Here is an 18,881-nt window from a genome sequence, read left to right as displayed (position 1 = left end):
ACCCTCTTATTTAAAACTGAACTAATGTTTAGGTCGTTGAGCCAATGATCGGTGGAGTTATCGAATCAGACCCGATTCACCCTGTAGTTTTGAACAGACAAATATTTAATTATTTTTTCAGTGTCATATATTTAAGTAAGTATAGCTTGTATGAACAGCTGAATTTTACAGCTTTAACAGTTGCATAATTAAAAAAACTATAATCTGAAAAAAAAAAAACCAACAGACAGATATTATAAAATTCATATTAGCAACATTGTCATTATTTGTATGTGTATAACTATTTCGGTGGACTATTACATCCCCCTTTAGATAACATTTTACCAATGCGCTGAAACGATTATAAAATGTTAATTAAAGTTTATCACTGATACCTATTCATTAAATGTTTCAACATTTGTAACCCACATCTCAAAATTGTCTTTCTGATATTATGAAAGGATGTTGTTATAATTTCGGTAACAATATTTCAAATCATTTAAACAAACCATATCATAAAAGAGAAAGTGATGACCAAAAGTAATAATATTCATAAAAAGGATAAAATTATACTTAACAGTACTACAGTATGCTATTTCATGACATTTTATTCATCTCCAGTTATTGTATCCAATGAAGAAACTAGTTGGTAGAAAAAGCTTTTAGGAATATTCTATGTTTATTAATCGCCACTGGTTTATTTTTTCAAGTCAGTCATTCACTTTTGCTAACGTATTAATCATAAACAGTAGATCGGTCGTTTTATTGGAGCCGAGCACAGTTTTGATGTGTCGCGTGTTTAACCGATAAGGTGGATCAAGGTCCAAGCATAAAATAGTGGTGGGGGAGCAGGAAGCAAGACAGTGAAGAGAAACGTTGGCCAGGGCCAGGTTCAGTCGACTACCAGTCCCAGACTACTCTTGTTCTCATTCGTCAGTTAGTTCGTGGTTGGAACGCGTTTCTCTCTGTCAGTTTCTAAGAGGTAAATAAACATCTGCTCATTCTGCCACGCCTACTAAATATAGCCCACACTTAGGCTACATTTTGATGTTTGTTATCAAATGATAACATTATCAAATGATTTTATTTGTCAGGTATCTCTACTTTTACAACAGATACTTGCCGATTATGTTTCTTGTGTGTCATTGTGGTCCATAATATTAACAGCTAATTTGATAACGATTAGCGGGCAATAACGAACTAATAATACGGTTTAATTACAATGAGTATTTGCTAATATAACACGTAATTGATGCATATTCAAGTAAAATTAACATTATTGACAAGTTAGCTGCTACCTAACGGGCTTCTTTATTTTACCATGATAATGAGTTGCATATTTCAAATATTATAAAGTTAGATATGATCATGTACTGATCACATGAATACAAAACACAACCAAGAAGGAAGAAACTCAGAAACTTGAGATTTTTAATTTTGAGGAACTTTATAAAAAAAGAAAGACATATTTACTATATAGGGTATTTTATGATCATTAGTATATTGACTCCATGTATTGAATTCTATATTTTTCATTGGAAAATTAAGAGTAAATATTTTTTAACCTATTCTAAAAAGTATTAATATAAATATTGCTGTCTGTGTGAAGCTTTGATAAATGGGTACCACACACTTGAGTTTGGCTTTCCAGTTCAAAAACTTCATAGTCAGTTTAAAACATTATTTCAAAATATAAAATTTAATATTGATTCTTTATGATCACATTTGTTTCAAATCAAACGAAGACTTATTGCTGGCTCTAAATAAACCATTGAACAATTTATTAGTTTTCATACAATTTGTTAATTAATAATAGCATTGTATAATTATTATAATTTATTATAGGATTAAAGCCTAAGAACTAGAAAATTAAAAATGTTTATATGTAAAATATTGTAATTTGTAAAAAGTATTTATTTTTATAACCGGCCTACAATTTTGGGATGCCATTCACATGAAATTGTTATATAAGGATGAAAAAATAATTCATATTTAAGATTTCTACAAAATACAGTAGCTGAATATTTTGTTTTCTTATTATTTCCAATGGGGACTGGATTTAGCTGTCCAAGACATACTAATGCACTTGATTATAATTGTCATCAAATATTGAGGAAGTACCTCCAAGACTGAATAATGTGAAGCACACAATAAGAAAAATACAGGGGAAAAGAAAATTTGATTACACATTTCCTAATAATTGTAACAACTGATCCTTAAAAACATAATTTTTAAATAAATATAAGGAGTGTGATTCTTAATTTTGGGCAAATAAGAACAGATTATTGACAAGGCTGGTTGCCAGAAGTTTTCTTGCAATTATTTTGATCAAGTTTGCTCTAGCAAAGAAAAAAAATCACCCAAAAAGAAACAACATTAATGCGTCATTAAAAAAAACTATACTTTTAAATCCATATCAAACATTCACACTGAGTTTAATTACACTTGTACAGCACAGAAATCAAGGAAAGCATTTGAAAGTTTTGTTGTTGTGTTGAGAATATTGCTGAATGTACTGTTTGTAGATGACTAACTCAGCTCGGCAGTACGTGTTTTCCAGATGGTTGCCACAGATAGACAGAGCTGACTTGCAGTACCTTATACTGGCATGTTTTCTCTCTAATGCTTTCTTAGAAAGTAACACACTTACCAGTACATTTCAATTTTAGTTACATTTTAACATGCTAAATTCTGTTTAAAATTCATTATAAAATCCACTACATCCCAGAGGTTTTTCGTAGTCAATCTACCTTTTATGCCCCATTGTGGACTGATGATTTACGTCGTCGTCAGTTATTGTTAAACAAAACAATTTCTCATCGTGATTATAATTTGTGGTGTTTTATTTCATAAACGGCAACCAAAAACTTCTGAGTAAAAAGTTAACCCTAACACCAGGACACCAGAACAGTCGTCTATAACCCCGAAATCTTAAAAAATTAAAACTCTTTATTTGCCAGAACAAAAAAAAATTATATAAGCGTAACAACATTTTAAACCTTAAAGTGAACATACTGTCAGCGAGCCAGTGGCTCATCTTGAGCATAATGCCTGTGGGGTGAGATAATAAGTGCTGCCTCTGCTTTGCTCATGAACAATGTCAGATTGGCAAAACTAATTTTTCAAATATCTTACAAAACCAACAACTTATTGTAGAAAACTGTTAGGAAAATCCTAAGTCTCTTCTTGGCTAATTGACCGTAAACATATTTAAGTCTGTGGATTATTAGGGTGTGTAAGTGTACCACGATGCTTTAAAGTCATATCTAAGAAAAGAACACTTACTGTTCATATAGTCATAAACAAATTTATATTTGAATAATAGTTAAGTTACAGAACAGTTGGAAGGATTTGGATTTTATTTAAAAGATACAGTTCTAAAATATTACTTTCCTTTATTTAGTGTCACTAATTGCAAAATTTAGTTCTCACAGAAAACATAATAAAAAAATAGTTTTATACTTGTAGTAGGAAGTGTGTTATTAAACGTACCTCAATTTTTATATCTAACCATATAAAGCTTTTCTTTATTATGAAACACTTGTAACACAAAAATAATTACATTTTGAAAACTTCAGTTTAGGGAGTGCAAATGACAATAATGAGCTCTGTGCAAGCTAATCATCCCATTCATTTCTGTTTTCCCTATTATATGGCATTAGAAGAATACTGTCAAATAAGTTAAATGTAACTATGGGAGAAAGAGCAGATAACCCATCTGATTTCTTCTGAGTGTTAAAAAAAATCATATTAGACCACATTAGAATCATTCTGACCAACTGTATATTGCAATGAAGTGAAGTAGATAAACTATTTTTTGTTTAGATCTAGTTATTGGGTAGTTAACAAGTCAATGACCAAACATGGGTATACTACATACAAAAAAGTAATTTTGTAAGAATTATAAGCTTTAAAGGGGAATGAACTAGTCCAAACAATGCTGGCTTAGTACGATTTAACTATTTATAATGATGCATAATATTAGGATTTGCATTATTTATATCTCTTAGTAGGGAATTGAACAGATGTATAAGTACTCTCAAGGATTATATAACTTGATCACAAGTTTTAAAGTTCAGACTGAATAAACGTTGCTGACACAATCTTGAGATATTTCGGCCTTGATGAGAGGAGCCATCCAGTCAAGTAATGGTTCAATGAAATCCATATTTAACATGAGAATTTCAGTGAAACTGAAATATCAAGATTATGTTAACAATGTCTTGGCACAGCTTTGGCCGTAACATTTAAATGATAGTCTTGAGATGTGCCACATAAGGCTTAACGTTTTCTTGATCACAAGTCAAATTCTGGCATTAAATTTATTCATCACAAGCAATCCTAGATAAAAATTATGATTTTCAAAGTAGCTCACAAGAATAAAACTTCATAGTCTTAAATTTATGGATCCTGTAGAAACTATAATATCAGTATTGTAACCAGGATTTGGCTCTGGGGGGGAGGGTGGCTTTGTGAATCTGATTATAAAGAACACATCACACTAAAGAGTATGGCATAAATCTAAATTTGAACAGATTTGACATATCTAATTCAAAGTAAAACATTTAATTTGTGAATTTAAAACAAGTTGGATTGCTGGTATACCTAATTTTTTAAAAATACTGCTTTTGGAGGGATTTTTATTCCCCTCCCCCTCTCCCCCTTAATTATATCACGGTATAATATATTTATAGAAAGATGGTATAATATATTTATAGAAAGACGTACTGTATGTGATATATCTCCTAGCAGTTACCTCTGGGTTGGGTTATGCATTGTTTGTTCATTAACAATATCTAACCCAATTACACCTAGATATAAGCTCCATTACCAGGGCCGCATTTACAAATTCGGCGCCCCTAGGCCTACAGACCAAAGAGCGCCCCCCCCCCCCCCCAGAGGACTCTGATTACACTGACGTAGAAGTCCAGTAAATTTCTTAATTACGTAATTTTGATGAACGATAATTACAATAGTATATATAAATTGTGGGGTGTGACGTTGATATATATATATATATATATATATATAGGAGTGTTTTGAATAAATAAAAGCAATGAACCAATGAATGAGTCAACGTCGCACCCCGGACCTAGTTGACCTTGGCCACCCGCCCCGCCGAGCGCCAACACCACCCGCCGCCGCAACTTTTTTCTTTTGTGTACTTTAAAATTTATGCGCCCCCTAAAATTTTGCGCCCTAGGCCTGGGCCTAGTGGGCCTATAGGGAAATGGGGCACTGTCCATTACTCTTATCTCTTAAGTTTGATAAACCTAACACATTTAGATTTCATATAAGATGTTACATATTTTTCATCATAAGTGCTACATATTTATAACAAATCTAATATTAATTTGCTGGCTATAAATAAACTAATTGTGTTTTAGTTATTTCTGGAATGGACCCATAGAATAATTTGATGCACCATTAAAGCTGGCTTTTACTGTAATCTTGTTACTTTATACATCAAGTTCCTGACTGAGAATTTTGCAGTATGATGAAAAGTCTTTGTAATTCACCTAAACATAAACTGGCTTTGTTCATGTTCAACATAAAATTATGCTGTGTTCATTATTACTTGTACTATATACAAACACTCTACAGTTATTAGTTGAACTTAATGAAATGTTTTCGAAATTTATCATTGGGCTGTAAAATGTGGATGTATAGTATTTTAATAATAGTAAGTTTTTTTAGAGGTATTATTCTGAAATAGCTCCATATCAGTAGATAATATTTAATGAAGATTAGAGTCATAAACTTTGAAGCAAGCAGTTACAATTATTTTATTATTTGTTTGGTCTTAATCATCCTTTTCACATTGAGTAGAACTGTTGTAGTTGTTTTTTACATGCTCCATGGATACCAATTTGTTAGAGGTAATACCCATTATACTATTTGGCTCAAGAGCCTTTAGACCAACTCTACTATAGGCGTGATTCACATACTGATTTATTTGTGACTGGAGCCATTGTATTTACCAAGAGCTGACTGGCTAGCTGGTTCTCAAGCATTAAAAATGTTTTTTTACTTACAGTGACATTCAAATAAACTACCGTATTTAGTTTTTTGTTTCATGTTAAAACAAAATTTAATATTATTTTGTATCCTACTGAAGAGATAAGAATTAATTGACTTCCTGAATTAATAACTAGCAAATTATTTATATAATTTGTGTATTTAATCACATGGGCTTAAATAACTAGTTGTCAACATTTTTCTGAAGTATATTTGTACATACCGGTTTCTATTATTAGAACTGGCTAGAGTTGACCTTGCTTCCATTTGGCACAGCTTCAATGCCTAGCAAAAACTGCACTTCTTTTTTTATGTCTTATACTGCACTGCTACTTGGATTTGACACATCCTCCATGTTTGGCTGGAACTTTACTCTTTTCATATATCCAATGACCACAGCTGCTTGGATTTGATACAGCTTCCATGTTTGGCTGAACATTTACTCTTTTCTTATGTCATTTGACCATAACTACTTGGATTTGATACAGCTTCCATGTTTGGCTGAAACTTTACTCTTGTCTTATGTCCTTTGACCATAGCTGCTTGGATTTGATACAGCTTCCATGTTTGGCTGAAAATTTACTCTTTTCTTATGTCATTTGACCATAACTACTTGGATTTGATACAGCTTCCATGTTTGGCTGAAACTTTACTCTTGTCTTATGTCCTTTGACCATAGCTGCTTGGATTTGATACAGCTTCCATGTTTGGCTGAAACTTCCCTAGCTTTTTATGTCCTATGACCATTAATTATAATCATGTCAATTCTAATGTCTGGGTGTCTTAGTTCAACCATCTGATCTATCAGGCACTCTACTATGAAATTACCTGATAGTAGTACACAAATCTTTAAAGATAATTATAACTTGTTTGTAATAATTTAATATCTTATTGCAAATAAAGCAATGGTATTCCTTCCCAAAGTCTACCAGAAAGGATGTTACTGTTAAATTGATTGATAAGTTTGCGATAGCTGTAGTCAAAGTTTATAAATATGACTATGACGTAACTGATGCTTGGTAACAATATCATGCAGAATTATAGTAGTTTACAAATTCAATACAAGTATGCATTATACCATAAGCTAATAAAAATCCTGCAATTTCCAATGGCATGAGTAATTGTCAAATAATCACTATTATTATGTTTTTTAAAACTGTTACTAAAAGTATAATTTGTTGAGCATGAACATTTTTCTGATGTGTATATAAATGATAACTCATCAACAAACAAACACCTTATCATCTAGTGTTTATCGTGTATGAACACAACTTTCAGAGAAGTTTACACATGATTTTTTATCTTGTCTGCCTTTATATACATGTGTGTACAGTAAGGTATTCTAGTAAACTTAGGAATTTGTGGTATCTGCTAAGAACTAAATAAGTTTTAGTTTCTGCCAAATAAAATAAATAAACAAACAGTTGGTACTTCAACATTGATTATATTTTTAATTCAAGATCAGTTATTTTTCACTGGCCAACTTTATTGGTAGTGAATAAGGATAATGAGACTATCTCAGCAAGGAAACAGGATTTTTTCGGACATTCAATGAGACAAGGGGACAGGAAGTTGTCCATGGTATACAACATGAATCGGGTTAATAACAGCAATAATGCCAAGTAAAGTGTCAGCAGTAGTAGTATGGTGGGTGGCTTGGAGCGGTAGCAAAGTCATATTATAAGAGTGAAACGAAGTCGTTAAGTAAGTTTGGTCGTAAATAGCAGGGCTGTGTAAGTCTGTGTTCAAATCCACCATGACCACAACATGACTACTACAAGCCATGTGGTCCAGAAGCACATGTTCGAATTTAGCAAGAAAACCTAATTTAGGAGCTCTTTAATGTATGCAATTAAGATATGTGTTCTGTTAATATTGACATCCAGAATCATATACTCCAGCCGACCCTTTTTGTGGTTCCTCACGAGTGTTAGATGATCGTAGGAAATGGTTAGGATTAATATATAGCTAAAATGGTGGAGATCTGTGTATCATACTTAAACATCCAGAACTAATGTAGTTTGAAAATATCAAAATACAATGGTCACAAGCATTTGCTTAGTCAAAGAGTACTGTATTCCAAACAATCTAATCCTAGTTTTTAAAACTGTCAAGATGGTTTTTACAAACAAAAAAAGTAGATGTGACAATATTTAATCAGAATTGATCTAACCTTAACCCTAACAACCAAATATTTTTGTATATTAATTGTTGGAACCTAGCATGAAAAATACATGTAAACCAGTGTAAGAATAAATGTTGTACCAGACAGAACGTATTGAAAGTCTCACCAACCAATCCAATAAAGTAATTCATTATGTGTTACTATTTCACATGATAAAATGTCATATGACAGTACCTGGTTTGTTTACACTATTTTGTTCATTCCATGATTTTCTCAATACCATTATGGTTACCCATAAAAACATTATAACGATTTATAATTTTATTTTTCCCTTAAATTTTAACCTTTTGACCAACTAAATCAATAAAGTTTTTACTTTGTCCAAGGTGAACCTATGTACGTAGTAGGAAGTCACTAGGATCTGTCTTATCAAGTTATTGCACGTACTGACACACTACAATGTACAATTAATTAAAGAAGAAATCCCTGTCGGGTCCATAATAAAGAAATTACCTAAATTTTTTTTAAAAAGGGAACAATTTTACATCGTATTTTGGCACTAGTCACTGAATGTTTCTTTAGATTTTCTCAGTACACCAAAGATGTAATGATTCAGTTACTTTTTACTCACTATTAATTTAAACATTAGCTAGGCTATTATATCAGTCTAATAGTATTATATTTTATTATACCCATAATATGACGGTATATGTGATATTTATACTCTGTTGAGTATTCAAATTGTTTTCCAACAGATAAGCTTTTTATGATATAACATATTTCAAATCTTAATTGGTAATACAGTTTAGATTATTAATATAGTTCATATCATCATGCTTTTAACCTGGTCTGATGATGATATAATGTTATTATTTTCTTTATATAAGTGTTTCCTTGGTCACAAAATAGAAATAAAAAATAAGTTTAACAACTATTATAACAATTTCTTCTTGGAAAATTTAAATATTGAAATAAAAAAATTTTACTTTTACTAAATATATAAACTTTACTATCCAAGTATGAAATCAGTATTTTTGATTGGTATGTATTTACAGAAAAATAAATTGTGCACACAATTAATTAATTCCTGTCTCATAAAAAATGTTTTAAATTGATCTTTCTATCCATATGAGGAACAAAAACAGTTATTTTTATAAAATATTATACATATACAATAAATGTAGTGTAATACAATATGTAGAAATGTTTATTGCACATACAGCACTAAATTGACTGTGGTATTAACTTCATATAAAATGTATATTATCACCAAAGGGTAAAACCAACTATAAAAGAACTCTTTTAAATATGCTTATGGAAAACTTTGACTGTGTATTTACTAGGTACTCAAAAAAGGAGGAGAAAAGATTATTAAATTTATATTTGAACAAACTGTTACTTTTAATTGCTAAATTGGTATTCTAGGTACCAATGGTAGTACAGTAGTTTGTCAGTATGAGATTTTCGCCATAAAGAAATAACAAGAAGTTGGACATTAACCATCATTACATGGTACATAAATAATAATGCACAGAAGTTGCACAAAGGCGTTAAGAGTTTTGAAATGCCTCTTGAAGCAATATTAGTTGTTATTTATCAACGCTTGAATTTCAGCTTGAATTTCAGTTGATCGATAACAGAAATTTATGTGGCAGAGTAACACCCAGTAATTTATGGAACCACGCTGTAAGTGTTAATTTAGATTTTAATAATGGAAAACTACCCAAAGCACTGCCAGAGTTCCAAATAAAAAGTTATTACTCATTCAGACAATTGAGTTTTTTGTGAAAGTTAATAAGTAGAACAGCAAGGAAGATAAGCAAGGTGATTATAGGCCAAAAGTTCAACTTTATCAGCACAATGAGATGAGCACTCCAGAGCTCTGAAATAAACAAGACATCAAAATTAGTTCTCTGATATGGAGATAATTACACTTAATTAATGTTTCTTATTCTTTGCTAGACTAATCTAAAAAGTTTGTAACATGATAATTTTAGAATTATATTCCGTTGATAAAAACGTATATTTTCAATTTACTTATATTTTGAAAAGTAGATTTGTACACTGTTTATTGCCTGTATTATAGAGGAAGACAGTGGTGTAGTTAAGGCAGCTTTGGGAGGGGATAAATCTGATTGAAGAGAACAGCACACAGGGGGGGGGGGAGATATGGATTAAATCTAATTTTAAATAAATAGATAGGCCTTATCCAAAGTAAAACATTTAACTACTATATTTCAAACAAGTTGGTTGGCTGTTACACATATATTTTTTAGGACTTTTGGGGGGGAGGGCTCTATCCACCTCATTCCCCTTAGTTGCTTCACTGAAGTAAGAATGTATTTATTGTTCACACAATTAATGTTTGCACCCTTCAGCAACCAGAAATTGGCGAGACAAATTGTTAATGTGTCTCAGTTAATGTTCAGAGGCATATCTGTGATTACATTCCGTTAAATATATGTAAAACACCTTTATTCTGTGATGATAACAAAGCAAAATAAACCAAATGTATTTCATTTTATGGTTTGTCACTTTGTTCCATGGTTAGAAATTCCTTCAAATTCCACCGGTCTTAATAAAGTTGTACTTATATTTTCATGCTTTTTTAGTAGTTGGCCCTCTGTAGATTCTACAAACCCTAATAGACCAACATAACTAGATGTGTCAATTGGGTTAGTTACTAGGACAATTAATTACCAGAATTGTTAGTGCTGCGCTAGCTCCAGGCAATACTATTGGAATTGGGTTAGTTACTAGGACAATTAATTACCAGAATTGTTAGTGCTGCGCTAGCTCCAGGCAATACTATTGGAATTGTTGCAAGATCTAAATTTTTTTTAAATAATGTAATACACTCCTACTGTTTTTAAAACAAAATATATACTAAAATAGATCTAATTTTAAGGTCTTGTGGGTTGACTTAAACAACTTGCATTTTTAAATAATAGATTTACAGATACAGTAGTTGCTAAACAATTTAACAAATAATAAACTATTGCAAAACTAACATAAAAATTTATTCATTCTTTAAACGGTTCAACATTTGTATAACCCTCTAAGCCTTAGGCAATAAAACAATCTGATTGATTTAAAATATAAATTTACTATACAATAAAATTGTATCTTGAAATAAAGAGGATTGGATAACGATTTGAAAATATATAATTCCAAACAGATTAAATTCAATATGGTTCTGAGAAATCTAGAAATCTGAATTTCTATACAATTGTAATGATAGGTAGTGAATATTGTGGTTTTGGTGCTTGGCATTTTTGTCATGAATTTCTCCATAACTTTGATTACAGGTGTGTTATAATTTTAGTACAGACTAACAATAATTACGTGTGTTGAAGGGTTGAAAGATGTCTCGTGGGCGCCTGGGAAGGCTAGAGACCTGCTGGAGGTCTCTTAGTCGACCCCCAGTCTGTCGTCTGCACTCTCAGCATCCTTGCTTGCGTCTTAGTGTCAGCAGCCAACAGTGTCGCTACACCTCTCACATAGTCAGATCCCCATTCCCAGACATCGAAATCCCAAACAAACTCATTCCTGAAATGATTTGGGAAATCGTCGACAGATTTCCAGAGAGTACAGCAATTGTAAGCAAATTTTAGTACTTATTCTTAAATCTAACCATGTTGTTGAACACTAATTGATTTGAAGTGATATCTTAATCAGTAGAATTTTACAATTAATAAATAAATTTGTGAACAAACATTTAAGAGTAAGTAATTAATTGTTTTCTAAAATACATAGAAATGTTATAATATCATATTACCACCATTAAGTAGCATTTTGAGGCAAGCTAAGATACAAATCCGCCGATATTGGTCCTTCATAATATTGGATTGTAGAAGTCCTTAACATCTAATTTTATAATTTAAAAGAAAAAGAAATACCTTACAGAATTGAAAATATTTAAATAGTCACTAATTAATTCATAAAATATTTACATTTATATACTTACAAGTAAAGTGCTAAAGCAGATTAACTGCTTTAGATAATCTTAGAAAGTTTATATATTTTTTAAAATTGATTAGTTTTTAGTTTAAAGTTTGTTAGTGACAATGGAAGGTTTGACAGGATAACAGGATTTCAGACATTTGCCATTGTTATGTTTACAAAAGGTATAACACTGTGTTATACATTTGTAACCACAACAGTGGCGAATGTCCAATCCTGTTATCCTTTCAACTGATTAGTCCATTGCATCTGATTCCAATGTACAGTACAATACTAGGCCAATTGGTTTTTGTATAGTATTTTCATTGGTCTTGATCGGTTGGAACGGATTATGGTTCACAGTGTGAGGCTGTCACAATCTGATCAGCACGAGTTGCATGGACTTATGTACGAGGTGTGTTTTATAAGTAAGTACCATTTTGAAATTCCGCTGCTGCTGCACTATTGTTGGTGTCCCACGGGGAAAAACTTAAAAAGATGGCCAAAAAAATGTTTATCATGAGAAATGCAGTGGACATCACTCAAGGATCACCTACAAATTGGTGTAGATAGTTAGTGATAAAGCGAAAATGACAGACATTACATAATTTCTTCATTATTCTCAAGTTTCATGAAGTCTTCTCTATGACATTTAAATTAAGAATGATGTTTTCCTGTATGACAGTGTCAGTCCACATCATGTGACAAAACAAACTGAAAATTTCATCACAACATTTTGCTAAGAACAATCCCCCTAACACCTGAATTTAGCACCCATTTATTACCAATTATTTTTTCATCAGAAGAATCTTTTTGAAGGTCAGCACCACACTGCCGACAATAACGTCAAAACGATCGCTTTGGTCGCGTTCAGTCACTGTTAAATCAGATCTTCTTCTTCTATGAAGGCGGTATACAAAATGTATTTACATATTATGATAAATGTGATGGATAATATTGATGGCATAATATAGAAAAGAAGATAAAAGTGTGTGCATTCATAGTAAAATAAAATTGTTAAAACATTTTGACTTGATTTTTTATACTATATAAAAACGGTACTTACTTAAAATAATACCTTGTAGTTTTCCACATATAGCATGTGTGGAAACTGGATGTATGAAAAGGAATATTACCCTATAGAACATTCGGTTAATATGAATACATAGATAAGGTAGGGTACAAATACACAGATAAAAAGGCAACATGAAGTAAAGTGATGCAAAATTATCAAATAGAGTAACATATGGAATTTAATAAACAGATCACGTCACTGTAGCTTTGTGCTCTGTGTATTCTATTCTATATATCTATATCTGTTTGATCATTTCACATTGCTTCATCTAATTGTCTGTATATTTTTACTCTCACTACAGCTTAATACATGATGCAAGAATTTGAATAAGCATAATGTGGATGCACCGCTCTTCAATTAATTTATTTTGTCACTTATATTTCTATCTTCTTTCAAAATCAATTCCCAATATTGTTATTGGCAGTGGTGAAATACCGTATAGAATTTTCACTTGGAAGCATAAATTATAATTTTTCAGTTCTGATAGTTTAACCAACTATTTTCTACATCACAATGTAATTGAATCAATAATGACTCGATAATTTCATATTGTATGCCATATATGTTATCAGACATGGCAATGTGAAATAATTACACTTAATACCTTTTTTTTGACAGAAATGTGGACTAACTGGCAGGTCTTATACATTCGCCCAGATTCATCGACTGAGCCTGCGGTTTGCCAACTCTCTGCGTAAGGCTGGCTTTACACGAGGTGATGTGATTGCACTTGTACTGTCGAACAGTCCTGAGTTCCCTATTATCACATTAGGAGCCTTAGAGGCAGACCTATCTTTGTCCTTTGTCAATCATAGTTACACTCCAGGTAAGTATTTTGACACATTAAAAAAACAGCATGAGTAGAACAAATTATCATTTTCAGAAGTTAGTTTTAATGTGTAAGTAATATAATGAAATGAAATGAAAACAAAATTGACATTCCTCAACATCGACTGACCAAATTTGCTACACCCCAATTGTGTAAAATTTTTTAACAAGCTTCCAGAAATTGCTCATATTAATACCATAAATAACTTAAAAAGGAAATTGTATTTTTAGCTTTTGAATAATCCATTCAAAATGGATGTTTTTAACTTTAGATGTCAATAATCAGTTTTTAATCATTACGAATTAATTTTAAAATATATGTGTATTTTACAACTATTGTAAGGAAAATCTTTTGAATCTGTTTTGTGGTTTTCCATAAGGATATTACCCATATTAGTATGTGATTTATGCTAAAAAGATGTATTGGCAATGCCCATTTCATTGTATATGTGTTTAATAGTAATAAAGATATTATGTCTTATAACATGATAAAAATTGTATTTTATTATCTTATATTTTAAGTATTTAGTTACTTAACTAACAATTGGATTTATACCAGATCCACCACTAAAAATAAAATTATGTGGCTTGGCCACTTCCAAGTTTGTAGGTGAGGCCATTTGTTCACTTTCACTCAAAATTTCGTTATCAAAGTTACTAAAACTTTAAGAAAAGACAACATTATTTTACTGTGACAACATATCAGATGGCAACTAATCAAAACTAACAATTATCTGATGAAATGGAAAAAAGAATCGGTTTCGAGAGAGTCAACCAGCTTTCAGGAATATGTTACATTTTTAACAGACCGTCAATATAATAGTATAGAAAAAAAGCCAAACTAAGCGATATCAGGAATATTTTTTGATTCCGTAATTACGAACTTAGCGTGACTTGCAGTGCCCGTCTTCAGTAATTATGCCGATGCTAACTGACAATGGGGGCAGTATACGTAATTGTTAGCCAATGGCTAGAGCTGGTTATCTTTAGCTTTTACCCCCTAAGAACAGTGTTAAACCTAAACACTTTTATGCCCTTAATTTGATTGAAGAGTAATGGAAGTCATCTCATTTTAAAGGTATCATTAAAATGCGTTCAACCATTGTATCATTATTCTTGTAAAACGTATACTTTATTAATATTCAAATGATAGAAGACAATAAAATTTAGATTTTTTTCTGAAAAACAGTACAAATTTCAAAAAAAGTAAACAGAGATTAGATGCATCTCAGATACAGATTGACAGCTCTTGAAATCTTAAGTTTGTAACTTGAACATCTCCCAGTGCAAGAATCAAGGTCATGAATGACTACACATATTCAATATAATCAGTGAATATAAAGAACCAGTGTCAATATAAATTATAAGCACATGATTTTAAAATTAGTGTTAATTTTCACTGTAGATTGAAAAGTAATTTATTATGCAGATAATGAAACAATATGTATTAAATGTAAGTACCACTTTACCAGACATAGCGTTAAGGTATAGTTGTGAAATAGTTATTTGATTAGTATTGATTTCAAGAAACAAGCGTTACTTTGGTAGGTTTTAAGAAAAACAAATATTCTTATAATTAAAATTACAGTTACAAAACAACTTTGAAAATAAGGGGTTGGTCTGCAGAGGTATAAGCTTGTACTAATAACAATATAACTTGTATTTTATTTGCAGATGAAATGACACACCAACTGAAAGATTCAGGGAGTGTGTGCGTCATTGTTGGAACAGAACAGCTGGAAGTTGTTCTGTCATCGATTGACAAAGTCGAGAAAGCCACCCATTCAAAACCGTTCCGTCGAGTAATTGTGGTGGACACATCACCTGCGGAGTCACTGCCACCGGGAGTCAGTCGGTTCTCAGAACTGGTGGCTGATGGTGTCGACCAATCTGCTAAATCTGGGTACCAGACCCAGTCTACTGACATGGCTCTACTGCCATACTCCAGTGGCACCACAGGACTGTCCAAGGGAGTATGTTTGTCCCACAGAAACATTCTCTGTAATATACTCCAGATGTCCAGTACAGGAGAATGTGGAAAAATTCGATCTCCTGGTAGGTGCTAAATATGCAAGTTGATAATATTCCTCAAATAAAACTTAAATATAAAATAAAAAGTGTTACTTTTTAAACGAAAATATACAGTAGATTAGATTAACAAATTTTACTATTAGTGAATTGATTAAAAATTAAAATTGTATTTAGTTTTTATGATGAATTTATATTCTAACATTTGAGACACCAAATATTATTTCATATTAATTGCCTCAGTGCCGATGCAAGTTATAGAATAAGTAGGCCTTATATAAAGGAAACAGTCTAAAACATCCGTCCCTTAAATTCATTTCTACTCATATTTTATATTCATTTTCTTTTAAACAGTTACAATCAATTTTCTCTTAGTTTGACATACCGGTACTTGAAATGTTTTAATGATCTGAGATGTGCAGTATATATGGTGTGATGATAAATGTATAAAAATATTTGAATGATTATTTTGTGATTTTGGCAAGTACGCACATGTACCTGCACATTATAACGGCCACATCTCAGTATTTGATTAGTGAAAGTCAACTGCATGGTGAGTAAAATTAGACCAAACGGTTTTACATATGACAGATCTATGCATTACTACCAGTTACCAATACCTAAGAATAGAACTAAGATTTTTACCACAACACGGTCAGACTAACTGAACAAGTTCCAAACAAACTTTGCTAAATGTCACAATACAATGGTAAAAATTTAGCTATCATTACTCACCTATGTAATTGTTCCCATATGGGATAAAATGACAGATTTTGTGTCCAATCATTTGGCTAACCTTTGGTGCACATGTCAAAGGGGGTTAAGACAAAACCATTCAAATCTTGTAGTCGCTCATAATTATTACAAGATTATTTTTACAGTTTTATACAAAACTTGAGTTACTTCATAAAAAAATATAGGATTCAAACAGCCCAATTTTATTAATTTTTATATAAGCACTCAAATAATGAAATACACACACCTAATAATAACACGCTTAATACCAGCTTGTGACCTTGAAACGTGCCAGCAGTTCATTACACTGTGAACCAATGATTCATCCAGGCATCCGGTCAACCACCTGTTTCTGATTTATTTTCATCTGAAAATGCAAAATAATAATAGTAAGTTACTGATTCTGTGAAATAGCTTGTTGTTTGAAAGTGTATTCTAAAAGTTTCAAGTTGGAAAAATTTAATTCTACTAGGTGCCACCATTTTCCAAACTAACATTGCATGTAACTGCAAACCACTGCACACTGTGTATATGTAGTTTATTAACATTTACAATAAACTATTTCAATAGGTTATAACTAGTTTAGAAACTTAAATATAGTAGTTAAATGTTAAATCATAAAGAAAACATTAAATCGCCTAACTAAAACAACCTGTATAAACCATCATTTTTTATTATTTATCCTTATTTTAAATTTAATGATAGTCTTTCAACTGCCAAAACAAATAAATAACAACATTAACAAATAAAATGTTTGATGCATTTCCTTTTACTTATATTGTGGTCTGAAATGCTCAGTCATACTGTAGTGTACATACTGCTGTAGAAAACTTTTTGGCAGTTTTGTAGAAACTTAAGCTTTTTGGCACTAAAATAATTTATGTATTTATTTATAATCTAAATTATTAAGCATCATAACATTTGTTTGGTTTAAGCGTGTAATACCATCATTAACATTATTTCTAATTTCAAACTTTTTATGTCATATCTTTTTTGAAATTAATTTGCAGAGCAAGGTCAAGATATTCTGCTGGGTCTGCTACCGTTTTATCACATATATGGGTTGGTAGTAATACTCCTAAATGGTCTTCTACATGGAGGCCAAGTCATAACCTTACCCAAATTCGAACAAGAATCTTTCGTCCGAACCCTTGAAAATGATAAGGTAATACATTCTGAACATTAATTTAATAACACAGGCAGCACTTTGAATACTGTTAATGTTAATTACTGGCTTTGGTTTAATGAAGAACATTGTTGTTGATGTAACATTTTACCAAAGTGAGAATTTTAATAGTTTTGGTTTTTTTATAATGGCATAGTTATTAGACTTATTTATTATTAATGGTAAGTTGAAAGCAACAGTCTCCCAACAAGATTGTGATCTACAAAGGAAAGACATAATTTAGATCTCCGGTGCTAGTTGTTTCCCACATATAAAAGATGGCTTACTGCTCAAATGTACACATTAGGCATGGTGGCCACATTAAACTTTATTTATCTATACATTACAAATCTGATGACATTAAGAATTGAATTCATGTCAAGCATGTTATTGTTCATTAGAGAAGTGTTAGGAACTCATCCAAGGTATACACAGGATTGTCCCAAAGGCATTTTTGTAGTTTTCTCTTGAGGATTTTTCCTGTCAAACTTTGAAGATTATGTGGTTGCAGGTTCTTCAGCTTACACTCGATGTACAACAGAGTTTTCTCGAAAAGGGCTGTCTGGTGTCGGAGGAGGGTGTATATTGCTACATGCCTTGTACTATAAATATAAATCATCCTGGTTTGTTTCAAGGTTGACGTTGTCAACATGAAGAATCTAGAAGCTAATATCTGTCAGAATGCCAATTGTTTTGAATGTCTGTCTATAACTTTTTCCTTGATGAAGGTCATCTAGGCCCTTATGGCCTTTTTCTTATTTATGAGGACTCTGTTAAGATCATCGGCTGATGATCCACCCCATGCTGCAATCTCATATCACATGTGGGAGCCACCCAAGCATAGTAAGCAATCTTGGCAGCCTTTACATTGCTGATTCATTTTATTCTTCTTACCACATATACTCCAGTGCTCATCTTTTTACATACATTATTTACATGATCATTCCATGTAAGATTTCAGTCTATAGTGACTATTAGGAACGTTG

At 31.6% G+C, this 18,881-nt stretch overlaps 1 protein-coding gene across 2 annotated transcripts; it reads left to right on the top strand.

The window, feature by feature from the left end:
• The first annotated feature begins 597 nt into the window (after positions 1-597).
• LOC124356945 (4-coumarate--CoA ligase-like 9) lies at positions 598-17,931 on the top strand. 2 transcript variants are annotated; one of them, XM_046808273.1, is made up of 6 exons: positions 598-961; positions 2,285-2,286; positions 11,479-11,721; positions 13,758-13,965; positions 15,642-16,022; positions 17,741-17,931. In XM_046808273.1, exons 3-6 carry the CDS (start codon positions 11,488-11,490, stop codon positions 17,914-17,916), a joined length of 999 nt encoding a protein of 332 aa, XP_046664229.1. In that variant the 5' UTR covers positions 598-961; positions 2,285-2,286; positions 11,479-11,487; the 3' UTR covers positions 17,917-17,931. The 2 variants fall into 2 exon arrangements, with proteins under 2 accessions (XP_046664229.1, XP_046664230.1); XM_046808274.1 differs by lacking the exon at positions 2,285-2,286 and having other exon boundaries at positions 599-961; positions 11,480-11,721.
• Positions 17,932-18,881: the final 950 nt, after the last annotated feature.

The sequence above is a fragment of the Homalodisca vitripennis genome, chromosome 3, assembly GCF_021130785.1.
Source record: "Homalodisca vitripennis isolate AUS2020 chromosome 3, UT_GWSS_2.1, whole genome shotgun sequence".
NCBI lineage: Eukaryota > Metazoa > Arthropoda > Insecta > Hemiptera > Cicadellidae > Homalodisca > Homalodisca vitripennis.
This window is presented reverse-complemented; position numbering and strand designations above follow the sequence as displayed.